The 19,748-nt window shown below is 32.4% G+C and overlaps 1 protein-coding gene across 5 annotated transcripts in view; it reads right to left on the reverse strand.

Annotated features, from left to right (window-relative positions):
• The window catches only part of LRRIQ1 (leucine rich repeats and IQ motif containing 1), a 171,851-nt gene that overhangs the window by 125,814 nt on the left and 26,289 nt on the right, over positions 1–19,748 (reverse strand). For all 5 annotated transcript variants that reach the window (XR_008552187.1, XM_037515188.2, XM_054696173.1 and 2 more), the window contains exons 10-13: positions 19,249–19,401; positions 16,724–16,874; positions 2,827–3,020; positions 2,238–2,365 (exon numbers count right to left, since the gene is read on the reverse strand). Coding sequence is in view for 4 of the 5 variants with exons in the window: in XM_037515188.2 (XP_037371085.1) it covers positions 2,238–2,365; positions 2,827–3,020; positions 16,724–16,874; positions 19,249–19,401 (626 nt within the window). In the remaining variant the exon portion in view is untranslated. The remainder of the gene's footprint in view (positions 1–2,237; positions 2,366–2,826; positions 3,021–16,723; positions 16,875–19,248; positions 19,402–19,748) is intronic.

The raw sequence follows: 19,748 nt of genomic DNA on the forward strand, positions 1-19,748 counted from the left end.
AAAGCATATGGAATTATAATTTCTTCCTTGTGATGAAAATATTTATCAAAAATTTCAAAATGTATATGTATATAATTTAAAAGACATACCAACCACAAACTCAAATATTACATTTAGAAAATTATTCTCAGTTTTGAAAGATGTATTGACATATATTTTCCTTTCAGATCATCATAAAATCCCATAAAGTAGATAAACAGGTATTTCTACTCTTCCCTTTAACATGGGAAAAAAAAAAAAAAAAACAAAAACAAACCTCAAAAACTGAGATTCAGGAAGTCATAAGAGTTGTTCAATTTCAACTGACATAAATTAGATTAAGAATTCAAACCCAGATATGGTTCTAAATAGTCACTGCACAGGTAAAAGCTTAATATAAAGTGTCTACTTTCTATAGTTTCTATCATTAGCTTATTGTAAAAGAAATTCCAGGTTAAAAATGATTATAGGAAATCATTTTAATACTATTTCTATCAGTCACAATTTCCTAGTGGTCTCGAGTTGTTTCCCTTTTCTATCAAAAAATGGCAGGAGGTAACATGTACAAAGAACTTTGTGAGACCCTCAAATAATAAATTTAAATGTGACAGTATTATTAAAAAATTCAAAACATCATATATAATATTTTTCTTGTAAAAATAAAGTTCTATTTAAGATTAAGTTCTTCTATACCTAAGGGATTATTGAGGTTAAGGACATATCTTACTCATTTTTTCACCCCTCAAAAAAGCTAAGTCCACCTTAGTATTGAAAAGTTAGAGGGCTACTGAAAAAAAAAATTATAAAAAGGATTATTTAGACTGAGTATCCTATATTGTTATAAATGTTATAATTTTTTTAATGGTCTACTCACTTATTTCCTAGTCATATCAATATATAAGGAACAAGTCATATTACATTGCTAGGGGAAAAATTTATCAGCTAGCATTAATTTTAATTTTCAAAAGTAGAATATTTCCTTGATGATTAAAATTATCCAAAGAAATTAAAGGCATTATTTTTTGAAGTTTTTTTGATTTAAATATTTTCCAATCTCTTTAAACATTATCTGATCTACTTCTATAAAATACACTAGATATAATAGTTACTAAGTGATTGATTTATTGCACATATCCAAAACACAGCTGACTATTCTGGTCGAAGTTGTACTACTTACCTGGAAAATATTATGAAAAGATCCAGTGCATTTATGAATGGCCCAAATTACTTATTGTTATCTGATAGAGCTGACTCTGAAATAAATTTCCTTCTCAAGACAAATCAACTTTTTCAATGCAGATTTAGTTTTGATATGTCAAATAGTGGAAAGGTTTAATAGATGGAAGTTAAATTATTTAGGACATATACATATTCAAAGGATGAGCATTTGTGGCAGAGGTTGAGACAAAATTTTGTTTTTGGGGGGAAATAGGTATATATGTATCAATGCATATGTATGTATATGTGGGGTGTGTGTGTGCATCCGTGTGTATGTGTATAAATTGGGTTGTCCTTGTTCACTATTTTCCAAAAGCTGTATGACTCAAAGAAGGTGGTTCCTTTCCCTATTTCATGTGCCTTTGATGAACAAATTAATCATATTAGAGTGAATAGGACTCAATGAAATATTAAGCAGAGGAAGACATACACATATTGTGCTCCTGTTTTAGTTTTAGACAGTTTTTCTCTGCAAAGATCCAGATGTCTGGTGGTTTCAAATGGATCTTCTGTGGCAGGTACCCATTTCAATTTAATGTTAAGGTATTTTTTTTAAGTGTTACTTTATATCCTTAGGGAAATCGAATTTAAATCAATCTTAACAGTTACAAAAAGACATGCAAGTTGAGAGCAGATTAAAAATAGTTCTTCCAGGACTTAATAAGTACCATTTGAGAGAATGAGACATCCTTCTGAATTAAATTAACTACCTCCCCTATTTTCCAAGGACTATATTCTTTACAAATATAAACAAACCTGCCCTGAGAGATTTCTACATGTTTGAGATGAAACAAAATGAGTAGTATAAGTTGGCAATTAAAATGCTATTTGATTTGCAAGTGTGTTGATACACTATATTTTAAAATTCTACAAAGCTATAATTAATATATATAATTTATTGTATATTAATGTAAACACTAATATATTTTAGCTGCATGAATGGAAAAACCTAACAACTTTTCTACTTGTTTATGAAGATCACACATTAACTTTAAGTAATCATTCACTTCAATTAGTGCTTACGAAAAAAATGTCTTTACCTGTTTTGAGAGATAGTGAGCTTTTGTAGCAAAGGCAGCCAATATGAAGAAAATGCTTCCACAGTTGAAATGCTGTTATCATCCAAATGTAATTCTCTTAATAGAACATGATTCTTCAAGGATGGAAGCTACATTCAAATTTGAGTCATTTAGCTCATTGTAAGCAAAATACTTTTACTGTTTAAGCAAATATAAAACTCACCAAAACTTAAATATATATATATAATGTTAAACTGCATATCCTAAATCAAAGCATAATGTTATGAAAAATTTAGTATGAATAAAATTTCTAATAATTAACTTTATAGTAAGAATTTATAAATTAAAGTTATTTCATGAAAATGTAGTTAGAATTTCATGATAGATAAATTTGGGCACATATACTAAAATGTAACTGAAAAATATTTAACTCTGTTGAAGATTTTTTAAATAGAGAAAAGCATGCAATTGTTTAAATTATACAGGAAATAGAACACAGCTGGTATGCAAAAAGAAAAAGGTAAAATTAATCAAAATTGGCTTTTAAATTGTGCAGTTGATATTAAAAAGTTGTATTAATGATAGATATTAATTAATTCAAAACAATTACTTCACTTAGGTAATTTCCCTGTAACTTCAATATTTGGAGCAATCCACAGTTTTCAATGCCTTCTACTTCAGTAAGATGATTATGTGAGCAATCCAGGTATATAATGGTAGGAGTATCACAAAGACCTTTAGTACTAATTAACTGATTGTGGTCCACAATTAGTTGCTGAAGATTTCTCAAAGATTCTAAACCACCTGGAAGAAAAATTGTCCATGATCATTTGTATCACAATTTCTTACAGATTATAAAGGAGAGTTTCAGCTTTTTTCTAAATAGCTGTACCTTGCTGTTTCCCAATATTTCTAATTATAAGCAAAGACTTAGTCCAAATTTACTGGTGAAAATTATCTTTTATGATGTATTATTTAAAATTGCAACAGAGATATTTTTGAATGGTGTAATACATATTGATTGAAAATTGAACAAAATACTAAAAGTTTTACATTGGGGAGTGAATATATTATTTTCCAATACCAATGAAACAAGGAAGAGACAGAAGGATTTGTTTAAAAACAGTCTCAAATCAGTTTTAAGGCTTTTGCACTTTTAATCCTTGCTTAAGTTGTAACATGTAGCATTAGAATGCCATTCTAATGCTAGAATGCCATTCTAATGCCATTCTAATGGACATCTATTGAGATGTCCATCTTAAAATCCCAAATGAAGCATGTGATATTATAAACAAAAGTACTAGTATGTTCTTTGGGTATTTCAAGATTGTCTCAAGTGACCTCCTCTTTGTTCAGAGAAACTTAAAATCAATTATGATATTACCTCAAAAATATCAGAGGAGACTTAGACTATAGGTTATAAGAGAAAGACTGAGAGGTGTTTCAGCAAGCTCACAGGAGTTACGTATCTGTATTTGCATCGCAAGGGAAAAGTATAGACTGAATCATAAGTGAGTGATAACAGCAGTTGTCCGGCAAAATAAGAGCAGTAAACAGAGAGAGAGAAATTCACTGCTTAATCCTCACCGCCACCACCACCACCAAAATATGGTTGAATTAAAGAAAAATTTGGAAAAACCTGTTTGTCATTCATTATAAGGCTTTGATATATTGCCAAAGTGGTAGAACACTATATACAGACAGATAGGTCTATCTCTCAGATTTTAAAATAAAGATTTAAAGGGAACTTATTAAAACATTTAAAATGAGACTTCAAGAAGAAGTAGGATGTGCTTTAAACAAGCAAATATTAACCTAAAAATTGACCTAATGAGAAAAAGAAAACAAAATCATCTAAAAATATATGGAGCTGAGGTCCACTAACAATCACATGAGCAATCTTGGATGTATCCATAGATCTTTCAGTTGCATTGGGTCTTGAGATGACAGCAAGCCATCCTGGGAGATGACAGTCATCCTTATGAGAAACCCTGAGGTAGAAACACCTAGCGAAGCCATTCTCAGATTCCTAATTTGGAGAAAATGTGGCAAAATAAATCACTGTAGCTTTTAATTACTAAGTTTTTGTGTACCTTGTTTCACAACAATACAAAAGGAGTCCATTCTGAAATAAACATGAGAAAGGAGAAAAAAATTTGAAAAAGCTTTGGACTATTCAAGAACATTTAGAGAAATTTAATATAATAAGAGTTCAAAGGTATTTAAACAACAGACGTTAGTAAATAAAAATACCATGAGAGATTTAATAACAAATTTAGAAACAACATTGTACAAAACAGAAATTAAAGATCAAGTTGCCCACCAAAGAAAGAGAATCAAACAGAATAAAATGCAAAGAAGCGAAGGGTAAGAAACTAATTAATAATAGATGTGAAAGAGTGACAATGTTGGCCAAAAACAGATCACCTATGACCAAAAAAATAGTCAAACCAAAACAGTACTCAAAATATATAAGAAGCAAAATATTACAGAAATGAGAGAATAATTCAATATGCTGTTTGAAGACAACAATACATTCTAAGAAAAACTTATATTGACTTATTGTTAGTAAGCTGTTTCTCAGTTAATTCACTGATGGAGGACAAAGAACATGTTATTCAGGTATCTAGGCATAAATGAGTTATGAGGATGGGAAAGTCAAGTTGGACTAGGTTTGCCACAGCAATACACAATATTATATATGTAATGGAACAATACCTACAAAGAAGCAAGTGAAAGCATACTCCAAAAGTAGAATTCACAGCTATATTCTTACTTAAATATGAAGGCAACTGACAGATATTGCCAAAAATGCAAGAATCTAGGGACCACAGCATCTTTGAGCCCTGTGAAAAGATTTAAAAGTGCAAACAAATTGCATAACCTAGACAAGCAAAAGATAAAAGAAACAGTTGTCATAAAAAGAACTGGTACTGACCCATTTCCTACTGGTATAATGTTGCCAAGGGACATAAGGAGGGAGTCAAAAATCCCAATATGATGTCAAATTCTGTGAACACTAAAAATTGTGAGAGGGAGTAACTGTAAAAAGCACAAACATTCTCATTCTCTTAGAGTTAATATTGTCAAAAATAGATTGACTGAAAGCACATCTCAATAAATTGCTGAACAAAAAAGTAGGCAAGGGAAGGTGGAAGTTTAAATGAGATCATTTTATCAGTGTTAGTATGAGGAAACTGACAAATAATGTTTCCAACAAGTAATTCACATGTAGGTGATTTTTGTGCATTAATAGATTCTTTATAATAATACTCTAGCATATTTTAACAATTATTTAATTTATAAATCATTGTAATTTTAAAACTTCCAAATTGATGTTCTAATTCAGTAGTGGTAAATTTGCTGGCTACATCACCTCAAAAGTAGCATTGAATTTTGCACGGTTTCATTTATATGGAGAATATAAAGAAAAAAAAGAAAAGATTATTCAAAACCAAACTAAAAACAAACACTAGAAATCTGACTGTGAAAATGAGGCTACCCAAAGGGGAAGGAGAGAATAGAAAAAAAAGGAAGGCGCGGGCTCAATGGACCATGGTGCCCTGGTGGTGGGTGTGGTATGAAAGCATACTCCTGAAGAGGTGGGATTGTATATTTCTGACTCATATACAGTGTTGTAAACTTACAATGTTACCTTAATCACAATATCAAATATTATAAAAAAGTACTTAATCATGAGGAAATGCTACTAATGTTAATTTTTGAATGTAAAGTGGTATACAATATAATCTAAATATACTGTTAACTCTTTAATACTGGAATATGAAATATATGCCTAGAGTACATCTGTTTATGGATATACTAATAATTATAGATATAATTATTTTCTAATGTTTAATTAAACATTTCTTAATTACCTAAATTTCCTTCTATTAATCTTTACCCTACCCTAAATGTATAATAGAAAAATAGACTTCATTAGCTGAATCATTACAATGTTCAATTCAAGTGATTTCTTTGGTCTCCTTTTTTTCACATAACACGCGTACTTCATATAGATGGATGTTTTGTTTAACATTCTATATTTGTTACTCCTCAGATAGTTTGAACTTTTGTTCAGGTATTTGCCATGTTACAATTTTATTTTTTAATGGAGTTAGTGTCAAGTTTTTTCCTGAATTTTTGAAATGATAGGCATAGAGAATCTACTATAAAGTATATTCCTCACAACTCGACTATAAATACAAAAAAAATTTCTAAATATAATTTTACTGCTGATTAAAACTCATCAGCAACCAGGTTTGCTAATCCTAACACTGTGTTGTGTTCACACAGAAATAGAGAAATGATACAGACAGAATCTCTGCTCAATTACATCTAACTTGAAAAATTCAACTGGAAAAACTTTATTATGACATGTAGAAATATTCACAATCTGTCATGAAGGGAATAAAGTAAATTGCAAAACAATATTATAGTAGTGATTTTTTTAAGTGAATATAAAACAATTTGGAAAGTTCATCAGCACTTACTATATCTGGAAGATGGAATTATAGGTGCTTATTTTATCATTTTACATTGTAATTTTAGATAATAGGCATATGTTAATTACATCGAATTTTCTTTAAAAAAAAGTACAAAATCACTTTTGCAGAAATTTCTGGTCAAATAGTTGATACATCTTTACCTCTCACAATAAAAAGTCATTACCTTTTTATTTACTTTTATCAAATTTTATTATTTGTCATTTGCTTACAAGTTTTTAATGTTTTCAAATGAGTTAAGAAAGTATTGTCTAAATTTTAAAATATTATGGTAGACAAAGAGAAGTAACAATTATTATTGTTAAGCCAGTTTTCACTGTGAGAAAATGGGTTAACTCTAAAGATCAATTTCTATAATCATGCTTGAGAATACAAAACTTAAAATTCACCCAAAGCAGCCAACTATAATAGACAATTCCACATAAATCTGGAATCCTGATCAGATATACCTAGTCAAAGGCCAGAAACTTAACTGCCTGTCTCAAATTTCAGTATTAAATAAAAGAGGGAAATCTCCATTTTAAAATAATAAACACAAGCTAACTCTTCCATCGTAGCTCAGATTCTCTCTAATGGTGATCAGAAAACGTCCACCAAAAATGTAGCAGATATGATACTAGATGTCCCCTAGCCCTTGAAAAATCTACTCTAAAGAAGAACCTTTTATCCCAAATATAATATAATAATAAAACCTAAGTTCTAAGGGAAATAAACAGCTGGACAAAGAAAAATCACATGACAATGATAAGAGCAGAAATGAAGCAAAATCAGAATGTGGAAATTTGAATTAATGAAATTAAAAATTAAATGATAAAGACTAATAGGAAGTTAAAACATGTTAACTGGAATATAAATATATAGAAATTATCCAGAGACAAAAAAAAAAATGTAGGAAATATGGAGGCTATATAAAGTATCAGTGGAGAGAACAAAATGAGGAAGAAAAATCATTTGAAGAAATAGTGACTGATAGCCAGGTAAATTTTTTTAAAAACTAAGCCACATAATAAATAATATATAAAGCACAAAAGGATGAGTTAAAAAGAAACCCATGCCTAGAATAAAAGTATATAGTAGTAATATCAAAGAAAAGATACTTGAAAAAGATGTACAAAATACCCTGAAAAGTACAGAAATTTAACTGACAGCTGACATTTTAACAGCAACAGTGAAAGTAAAAAAGTAATGGAATGACACCTGTAAATTACTAAAATAAACTTCAAGTTAGAAAAATACTCAGTTAAATTATAACTCAAATATGAATGTTACAGTCAAACACAATCTAGTTATCTTACTTGAAGAAATGCAAAAAGGTCTATGGGAAAAGGGAAAATGATTTAAAATTACAAATGAAAGAATAAATAAAGGCATTAAAACAATAAATATGGACAAATAACCAGGTTATATAAAATAACCATAATATTTTCCTTGAAGAACTAAATAAAAAGATATGAAAAATCCTGAACCAGCACATGTAAGTCAGGAAAGTTGAGTTAAAGATATGGATTAACTTGAGATAAAATGTGTTTTATAATTTCTGTGATGAACACTAAATAAAGTACATAGTTAAAATGAATTGGGAAAAAAGAATGGAGGGTTCGGGGTGGGAAGAACCAACACAAGTCATCTCAAAAGAAGACAAAATCTCTACAGTGAACTTCAGGTTATTTCCAAATTAAGGACGTGTTCAGAATAAAAAAAAAAAAAAAAAGACAAGAGCTATGGAAAAGATAAAAAATGCAGCATACACTTTTTGCTTACAGAAACTAATGAAGTAGACAACAAGAAAAAATGTTTCTGTTGATGAGAAAATATGTCAAAACATAAATATATGTGCTCAAGGTATTAAAGAACAAAACTGGTAGTGTAGAATAAAAGAAGTTCTAGAAGAAGTGAGATGGGCACAAGACTCAGGATATCTATTAATTCTGATAAAGGACAGCGTACAACACTATATGGTCAAAATTTGGGCTCCAGGATTTTCCTCAAAGAGGGCTAAAGTATCTCAAGCTAACTAAGCATAGAAAAAGATACACACACACACACACACACACACACATGTGGAACACTAAAGCAGTGATTCTAGGTGTGGTTCAGCGATTGCTCTTTTAGAGATACTTTTAAAGGTTCCATATAGTCAAAAACATTTTCATAATAATTCTTAGGTGTTATTTGCCTTTTTCACTCTCATTTACGCAAGTGTATAATGGAGTTTCCCAGAGGCTACATGAGGTGTGATATTGTAGTAAATTGAATGCAGAGGGAAATATAAGAAAACAGCTGTCTTGTATTACAGAGATTTGCAAATAAGTTTAACAATGTCCCTTTCTCACTATAACTTTTGGTTAAAAACTACCATTATTATTTATAAAACTTATAAATGTAGGACCTTTATTATCTGAAACTCTAAGTAATAAATAACAAATAACAAATTTCTTGGTTCTTTTTCTTATACAGTCACTAATGATAGCTATAACTCATATAATGAAAAATGAGGAAGTGTGAAAGGAACATTTAAAAAATGATAAAATTGGTCAACCAACAGAAACTTATCTATCTATCTATCTATCTATCTATCTATCTATCTATCTATCTATCCACACACACACATGCATTACACACACGCACACACACACACCACGAAATAGCATTACTAGACATAAGACCTGAAACCATAAAATACATAGAAGGAAATATAGGCGAAACACTACGGGATTTGCACATCAAAGACATCTTTACAGACACATCACCCAAAGCAGTGATAGTGAAGAGAAAGATAAACAGCTGGGACTACATCAAATTAAAGAGCTTCTGCACAGCAAAAGAGACAAAAACAAAAACAAAGAGAAACCCCACCAACTGGGAGAACATTTTTGCACCCAACACTAATGATAAAGGACTGATCACAAAAATCTGCAAAGAGCTGATGAGACTCAGCAACAACAAAGAAAATAATCCAGTCAAAAAATGGGCAGAAGAGCTAAAAAGAAACTTCTCTGAAGAGGAAATGCAAATGGCCAACAGACATATGAAAAAATGTTCAACATCACTTGTAATCAGGGAAATGCAAATCAAAACTACCATGAGATACCATCTCACACCAGTGAGAATGGCACATATTAAAAAAACTAGCAACAACAAATGTTGGCGAGGATGTGGAGAAAAAGGAACTCTTGTGCACTGTTGGTGGGAGTGCAAACTGGTCCAACCACTATGGAGAGCTGTGTGGAGATTTCTGGACCTACTAAACATAGAGCTTCCATATGATCCAGCAATTCCACTCCTAGGTATTTACCCAAAGGACACAGAAACATCAATTCCAAAGAGCACCTGCACTCCTATGTTTATAGCAGCACTGTTTACAATAGCTAAGCTTTGGAAACAACCCAAATGCCCAAAAATAGATGACTGCATCAAGAAGATGTGGTACATATATACCATGGAATATTACTCAGCATTCAAAAAAGATAAACACATGCAATTTGCAGCAACATGGATGGCACTGGAAGGGATCATGCTCAGCGAAATAAGCCAAAAAGAAAAAGAAAAATACCGGATGGTCTCACTCATAGCAGGAATCTAGAAAACTTAAATAAGGACCAGGAAAATGAATATAAGAAAGTGAAAATCAAAATCAACAAAAAACTATGAACCAGAGACACTTGTTGGGGGTGGGGGCGGGAGGGGAAGGATTGGGGTCAGAATGGGGCGTTTGCAATTGTATGGGGAATATAAAAATAAAATTTAATATTAAAAAAAAAAAAACATATAAAAGCCTACACACAACTGATTAAACAGTAACTCAATTCAGTCAATGCATTTAGATCAAAAGAAGACTCTAGATAGGAAGAAAGTTAAAGTTGCTATCCTTCCTCTTTTAATCTTATAAAGTCTTTGCTGTCAAATGAAGGATGAGAACTGAGTAACAGACTTACAGCAAGCCTTTACCTTACATTACCATTACTTCCTCAACATTTCTAAGAAAATGAATCTCTTCTAGTCAAATGTCTTTTTCCACTTCCCCATCCTAAAATATAAATAAATAAAACAAAACCACAAAAATATTTAAGAGTCTTTTTCAAAGGACTTAAATATAATAATAATAAATATAAAGGCTTGCTTAAATATTCTTGAGTTTACTGCTTCAATATATTCTTTATTAGCTCTTTGAAAGTTTCCAAGGTCCCACAAAATAAAACTGAAGCCAAGTGTGTTTATCCCTTGCCTATGGCAAAATTAGCATTTGGCTATACTTGCTCCAAATATCTATTTCAAAGAATTCCTCCCACAAAAATGAGCCAATGGTCTATAAAACATTCCTGCCATGGGAGTTGGGGCTGGGGAGCCCTCCTATAAGGAACAGCAAAACCAAAGATGTTCAGTTAGGCTAGAGGGTTTTAATAAATAAGTATTCCTGTAAAGGTTTACCTCCTCAATGGTTCACGTCTGACAACCTACAAAGTTGCATTTAAGATTTCAGGATCATACATGTTGTATGGAAAAGGATTACTGAAAACAGGAATCAAAAAACTTGGATTCTGGCCCCACCTCTGCCAGGAGTTACATGAAAACTATGTGGGTCTGTTGTTTTCATTGGTAAACTGAGACTGGCAGATCTGTAAAATCCCTTTGAGTTTTGCACTGGGCATTGTGTTGCATTTCAAAATTAAAGAGTAAACTAGCACCATCTAGTGGAATCAAAGGGATTCACTAAGTACATAATATTGAAAAACATTTCTACAAACAAAACATCCAGAAATTTATTTTACTTCATCTTTTGCCCTAAAATCCCAAAGACATTTGGTCACAAGAATTTACCTAGGCATAACATAATAAAAATGTTGAATTATTTGTCTTCATATTTATACCAAATGTTCCATAAATATATTTTATGCAAAAGAATGAAATAATGATCATAATAAAACTTAAGTTTAAAACTGTAATACCATGAAGTAAGTTATAAAAGATAAAAGATCATGTAATTAAAAAAACCCAAAACATTTCAATTAATAAAATGTATAATAAAATCACATCTGATCAAAATAAATTCATCTTTAAAATTATCAATCTAACAAGAAGTTAATGAATTTGTACATTCAAAATATACAAGGATAATTTTAGATCAAGTCAAAATACTCTATAATCACAAACTTGCTTTCAAAATAGGCAAGTTATAGAAAATGTAAAAATTCTTTACCACAAAATTTAGATGAAGATATATATTCCATTATAATTGTCTAGTTTTTGCTACATTTGGCAGAAAATAATCTACTTCTTAATATGTAACAATCTCAGAGACTCTAGTTTTAATTATATTTTGAATTTATATTTTAATTAAGATTAATAATAATAAAAACCATCACTTCCATAACCACAGCAGAAAATACATTCAAAATTAAAGGCAGCAACAAAAATAAACTATTCACTTTATAATTTATAGAATTAAATTTTAAACTATTACTTGTTTAAAAAATATATTTTACATTGTGTTTTGATTTCTACAATTAAGGAGTTTTTTTAAGCAGAAAGAATGTTTACCTGTAATGAATAAGTAAATCATAACAAATTGCAAACTTAAAAAGACCATCACAAAATCCAGCAAAATAAATTTTTTACTAATGAACTACTGACATATGTGTAGGATATTGCCATATTTCTGGCAGTATAATCTTTGATTGCCCATTCATATGACAATGCTTTAACACAATTTTAATAGAGACATCAGAAAGATAATTCAATCTTTCTTTTGCTTGGTTGGTTATTTTTTTATGATTGATAGCTGGACACATAAAATATGTGGCTTTGCACACAGTTGCATTTGTGGTTTATGGACTGCTACAGGTTTGTGCTCTCAAAGTCCAATAATTCTGTTTTTCATCACTGTTAGCATTAAGAAAAATATCTACAGCTCATTGATAATGATATACATGGGATTATAGAGTATATTCTTTTTTATATTACATTTACTTATTTTTTAAAGATTTATTTAATTATATAAGAACTGGGGTGTGGGCCAGAGATGTGGGGGCTGGGGAGGGTGAGAGGATTCACCAAAGACAGAGTGGGTAGCAGAACAGGCAGACTGACTGAAAAACACTGCTGAGGGGAGCAGCAGATGAGACAGTAGAGTTCTGCCATGTGGATAGCTTTCTGGCAGGCCAGGGGATCAAACTCCTGCTGCAGAGGCTGCAGACAGCTTCACAGCACTGTGCTCAACCCGCTGCACCACCAGAGAGGCCCCCAAATTTACTTATTTTTAACTGAGATAATATTAGGATACCTCCATCAGGTACTGTCAACATAGTGTGCTCATCACCAAATCACCCATAGTCCACCACCACAGTCAAGTGTGCCTCCTTCGCTCTTTGTTCTCACTACCCCTCCCCACCTCCTTCACTTCTGGTGCTCCAGTTCTGTATTTAGCTTTTAAAGGTTAGTTTTTAAGCATATTTTCATTTGACTTGGTTTAGTTACTTTATATAGAATACATTCTTAATAAGAGAAAACTTTTTTAATTCTGTGTCCTCTAACAACTGTAATCAGTCATAAGAACTATTACTATATTTTTATCATATTTTTTTATTAAGGTAACACTGGTTTATAACAATGTATATGATGCAGAAATAAAGGATCCCACCTTTCATGTCTATTACTACACCACACCCATCACCAAGACAACCACAATCCTCCATCATAGTCCACTGTGCCCCTTTCTACCTTAGTTTAATTGGAATGGAAGTCATTCAGCAAAACTAATTTAAAATGAATTTTCTTAAAGAGATAAATATTCACTATTCCCTCTTACTTAAACCCATAGAAAATCAAATAAATATGTGCATTAATATTTTCTATTAGAGCTATCATTGCATATTTACTACTGTAATAACTGCAGCTTAGTTAAGAATTAGGAGCAAAGTAAACTTGAACTACAAATGTAAGTATTACTTCCAATTTTATTTCATCTCCCTAAGAAATATTATAGCATGGAATAACTGATTAACGTATAAATACAAATCTATCTTTGTGCACTTTCATAAGCGTTCTTAGCATCAATACATCATTGAAAGGCAAAAATCTATGCTTTTCACTTAGCTCAACCAGAATCTCTTGTTCCTCAAGATGAAAAACAGACTCCAAAACAAACTCCAAATGGTCTTCAGAAAATTTACTTTCTCATGTATCATCTTCTCACACTCAATAAATACAGTGTTTTCATTGTACTGAACAGACAGCAAAGACATTTTTTACCTTGTTTGCCCTGAACTACACGGAGATACCTCAGGTACATCAATTAATATCATGGCAGTTATCACATAAATCTTGTAGATATCCTATCCCAGGAAATCCACTAGTTATTCAAAATCCCATACACATTGCTGACAATGGAGATGAAGTGGTTGGGAGTTCAAGCATTTCTTCTAAGAAACAACCTTTTTCTATTTTAAAAGCTGGCTTCGGAGTGTGCCGATATAGTAAGATATGTTATCAATGTACTTCATTTCAGCAACAACAAAATTATTTCTGTATGTATTTTAAGCTAAAATTTTTAGTACGAAAAATTTGTATCCAAAATATCAGCATTTCCATGTGGGAGAAGTAACGTACGGTCCCAAAGTAGCTGGCATAGACAAAAAGTCTAAAGGATACATCAAAAAATATTATACATTATATTTTCAGCTCTTTACTTTGGGAGGATGTCCCTCAAGAAGGGTTCTGATGGACCTCACTCACACACCCCAAGTTGCACAGCACACACAGAGTAATCTAGCCATGACCAGTCTCTCTTCCTAGGAATTCCTGCTCTCAACTCATTGTAATCAGGATGAACAAATAATTGAATTAACTACATAACTCAAGGGAAAAAAAAAAAAAAGAACAACATAAGGTACAAAAAAAAGCAGAAAAATATGGTAGTAACAATATATACTAGTGGTGAAAGTCAAAAATGGTACAACCTATATAAGGGAGTCTGGTACTAACCTTCCAAATTACAGATGCTCTTTGCTCTGACAATATATACTGCAGGAAATTATGTTATTTTTTAAGAAATCCTGACTTACAGGGATTTTTAAAAATTAATTTATTTTAAATTGAGGTAACATTGGCTTACATTATTGTTAGAAGAACAGGACACCCTCCCCTGCCTTATGTATTGCCACTGTAGTGCACCCACCACCAAATCACCCATAGTCCCACCACCATCGTCCATCATTCTTCCTTCTTTCCTTATTTCTTCCTTCTTTCTTTGTTCTCCCTCCTCACTCCCATCTATCAATACATGCTTCAGTTCTATAGTCAGTTTTCAAGGGCTAGTTTTTAAGCTTGTCATCACCTGACCCTTACCTTGGTTACTCTATATTTCAAAGGAAATTAACGTAAAGATATGTCTGATAAAGAATGGAATGAAAAAGCTATCATGTTTGTGGCCTCTCAAGATGTTAGCCATTATCACAATATAAAGAGATTAAAAACAATTCAATGTCCATCAACTTAGGGTCAATGTAATAAACAACAATCCATCCACATAATAAAATACTAGAGCCATGGAAAAAGAATGCTATGGTAGGTGAAAACAAGCAAGATAAAGAACAGTACAAAAAACATGCTAATGATTATGGGTCACAGATGGTGGAAAGGATTATACCTTTGGGGTTTTAAGCTATTTTAAGTAGCTTATTTTAAGCTATTAGTATTGCACCATGTGGCCTCTCTCTGCACTTGTGTGTGTACTGCCTCTCTGTGCACCCATGTGTATGCATAGGATTTAGAAAAAGGCACCCCTGCATTATAGCCCTAAGACAATGGCCCACATCGTGTGGCAGCTGGGGACATATAGGTAGCCACTGACTAACTGTGTGGCCATGGTCCGAGGTGGTCTGGGAGTAGCTCAGAAATTTCATCAAGAACCTGCACAGGAAATCCTCCCTGTATAGGTGGCCAACATGTCCCCTTCAGTTCCACATGATGCTAATTACCCTTTGTCTCCCCTGGACCCTGTTCCTCCTGCTCATTGTCACATAAACAATCATACCTGTTTATTATTGCTAATAGACAGCAAGAGGGCTGCTTTCTGAGCAGCAGAGTCTTCCCTTGCAAACCTACTCTATGACTCATACCTCAGTGTGTCCCCAGGGAGGAGCTGGCTCTTCCCTTGCAAACCTACTCTATGACTCATACCTCAGTGTGTCCCCAGGGAGGAGCTGGCACATTCCTGACTCAAGATGTTAGCCATTATCACAATATAAAGAGATTAAAAACCATTCAATGTCCATCAACTTAGGGTCAATGTAATAAACAACAATCCATCCACATAATAAAATACTATGGGGCCATGGAAAAAGAATGCTCTGGTAGGTGAAAACAAGCAAGATAAAGAACAACAGCACAAAAAACATGCTAATGATTATGGGTCACAAATGGTGGAAAGGATTACATCTTTGGGGTTTCCAAAATTTTAAGCTATTAGTATTGCACCAGAATAATTTTTTAAAACAAATTCCTGATTTTTCTGGACAAGCCTGCGTATTCAATCCTTGAGCATTATTTAAGTTCTACAAAGTCCCTTGAGAATCTCACAATTCATCAAAAATTAAAAAGAATAATAAGCTAGGTAGCAAAAGATGAGATTTTTTAGTGTATAATCATCACAGAGGAAACTGTTAAGTAAGTTTTAGCTGAACTGCAGTGGGTAGCAGAGGGAACTTGATAAGATGAGAGAGTAAGAAGAGAATTCTCTTTCACAAAACTTGACAGCAAGAGAAAGGGGGCAATGGTAGACGTGCATGGCAATAGGAACAATTTGACATAAGACGTGAATAAATGATGGCGTGAGATCTTACTGAAAGGTATATTTGTAGGGAATAGGACTGGCCTCAAACAAGAAAAAACATTTTTGTTGCTAAATTAAATGAATTACAGGGTATGATGATAGAAATATACAATATTTCAGTAAGTAAAACAAAATATAATCATAAATATATATTGACATTCCATTGTACTTACCAATTCGAGTGATTTTATTATGTGAAAGTTCAAGGTTCTGAATATTAGTGCAGCCATCCAAACCATGAAAAGAAGTCAGTTGATTTTTATTAAGAAGAACAACACAAAGATTTTCCAAATTTTCACAGTTGATACTCTCAATATGGTTTTCCTAAACAAAAAACAAATATATTTACTTTTATTTCAAAATCTTATTAATGACATAATTAAAACTTGCCAAAAGGATGAAATACAATCTCTAAATGAATGTACAATTTCTAAATTTAGTATAGCAATTGCTAATTGCTATACTATCTAGATGAAATTTATTAAGTAACCAATAAAGAACTACTTATTTTGTATTCATTCATAATTTTTTCAACTATAGAAAAAAGAGGATCATATAAGGAAATCTATCAATCTATAGAATAAGAGTGAACATTTGACCATAGTTCATACAAAACTATTATTTAAAAAAAAACAAATACTGGAAAAGGTGAAATCTTCCAAGCTACCCTCTGTCCCTTCTGCCCCTTCCTCTCCAAAGAGCACCAAAGTTATAAATTAGGTCTATATTTCAAGTATAAATTTATGTTTTTACTACACATAAGCATGCCTCAATATATAATATTGGTCTCAGTGTCAAAATCATATGTCAAGGGTGAAACAGCAATTTCTTTTTTTTAAAAGACTTCACAAAGACATAGGGACTTTATTAGAATTTGAAGTGTATAATCCTACAACATCCCTCTCAAAAATATGAATGAATATATTGTCTAGTAGCATGAACTTAATAAAAAGCATAGAACACCCACAAAGTTTTAAAAGAAATTGCATTGGTAGAAGCACTGTCACTTTGAACTGAAAAGAACATAATTCAATATGAATTGAATTCATATTGAATTCAGTTCAATACCCTACCCTATCCTTCTATCCCCCAATTTTCTATGGGAAAGAAACAGGCTGAGAAAAATTCTCAGCTTCAAAACAGGGCATTTGCTATGGAAAAGGAAGTATGCCTTGAGAATGGAGTCAAATGCCCAGTGGGCAGAGCCCTCCCCCCACAAGCCCCCAGTGGTACAGCAGACCTCTCCTTTCTCACCCACCCACTGCTCCCCTCAGCAGTGTTTTTGGTCCATCTGCCTATTCTATTCCCGGCTTTGTCTCTGGTGAATCCTCTCACCCTCCTGCACCTCTGGCCTATACCTCAGTTCTTGTATAAATAAATAAATCTTTATCAAAAAAAAAAAAAAGATCCAGTGGGCAGAACCAAGAGTGACAGAGAACCATTCCTATGAAGCAGAACTCAGTCCCTATTAAGGAACAGGTTCTATTTGCTTAGCTGTGACCAGGGACTGCTATGGACTTCTTGTTTTCTCCCAACTTGAATGGGAATGCCTATTGTGGTTGACCAAGTCTTCTAAGTCTTCTATGTTGATGTGTGGGAAGATAGGCTAGGAAAGATATATTGCTTTTTACCTTACAGATATCTGAGAAAACACTACACGAGCAGATTACCTCCATTTGAAGATGATTAATCACAAGATTCTGTGCTTCAAGTCTGAGCCTTATTTCATAAGTTCATGAAGCTTCTTGGCACTTAGGATATGAGTATATTTTTGATGTGGAAAGGAAGTGCATCATTGTGAGCCAGAGGGTGGATTGTTAGCCCCCAATAAACCTCAGCCCAATATTCGCACAACAACACAGTCTGCAACACATGCATTCAAGGTTTGGCCAACAGAAAACTAGCTAGCATAAGGCAAACAGATGCTCACTAAGCACTTGCATATTAGAGATTATCTCTTCAGCAAGCTTACTTCTGGGGTATGACCAACTATAAAAAAGTTGAAGATAATTAAGAACAAGAAAGAGAATGAGGGAGAGAGAGGTGAGAGGGTGAGAGAAAGAGAGAAAAACTGAATTTCTAAGCTCCCGAGGCACCAGAAAGATGAGAGAAGGCATTTTGAACCTTCTAGACTCAGTTAAAATTACATAAAAAAACAAAGTCAACATAATATGAAGGAAAAGAAAAGCTTGGCCTCAATTTATGACTCACAGAATTACGAACAAATAAAATAGTCGTTGTTTTAATTTAGTAAGTAATGTGGTCATTTGTTATGCAGCAGAAAGTAACAAAAACAGTAGCTACATTATCTGCATATAATGAATATCAGGTCATACCACCTAATCATCTTCCCTCTGATAATTTTCCCTCTCTAGTTTTCATAAGTTTTTGTCCTTCATCTCTTTGAGACCTTCCATTACAGAGGTTATTTCAGTAAAATTTCCTCAAAAATTGTCAATTCCTTAAACATAAACATGTATTTATATTTTAAGATAAATGAGGTTACCACAGAGTGGGTGGAGGGCAAAGGAGGGAGGGTGGACAATGGACTATGGTGAAGAATTACGGGGGCCTCGGTGGTGAGTGTGGTGTGGTAACATGTATTTTAAGAGGTGGGCTTTGTACCTCAGAAGCATATACAGTGTTGTAAACCAACATTACCTCAATTGAAAAGTAATATAATAAAAAGAGGACATACCTGTGCATCAATGTACTTTAGTTTTTTACAGTTGCTCAGGCTGTGTAAATTAGTTAATCCACAGCGTTGAAGAGACAGAAACTGAAGATTTGTACACTCGGCCAGTGTGGAAAGACTACAACCTGGCAAATCTTGAAATGTAACTGTTGTAACCTAGAGAAATTAAGAATATTGTAGTGTATAATTTTATCTAACAAAAGTGAACTTAAACACTATTCACCTTACAAAAGTATTTGACAAATTCATCTAGGAAAAGTAATTCTATATCTTGATAAATTCCACATTTATTAATGACTCCATTTCATTTAAGCTTTCTGACTTCTTTTTTTATTCCAATATGAAGGCAAAATAATATAATTATTGACAACCAAGTCAAGTCCAAAAGTAATATACATAGTAATAATAATATGCCCGTTTATCATTTCATTCCCCAGTTTTCCACCAAATTCACTCCCCTTGTTTTTCATGCTCTTGGCAGGATTGCACTACATGAATGGTTA

This window comes from Talpa occidentalis, unplaced genomic scaffold (assembly GCF_014898055.3).
Source record: "Talpa occidentalis isolate TD23 unplaced genomic scaffold, MPIMG_talOcc4v2.1 talOcc4.16, whole genome shotgun sequence".
Lineage (NCBI taxonomy): Eukaryota > Metazoa > Chordata > Mammalia > Eulipotyphla > Talpidae > Talpa > Talpa occidentalis.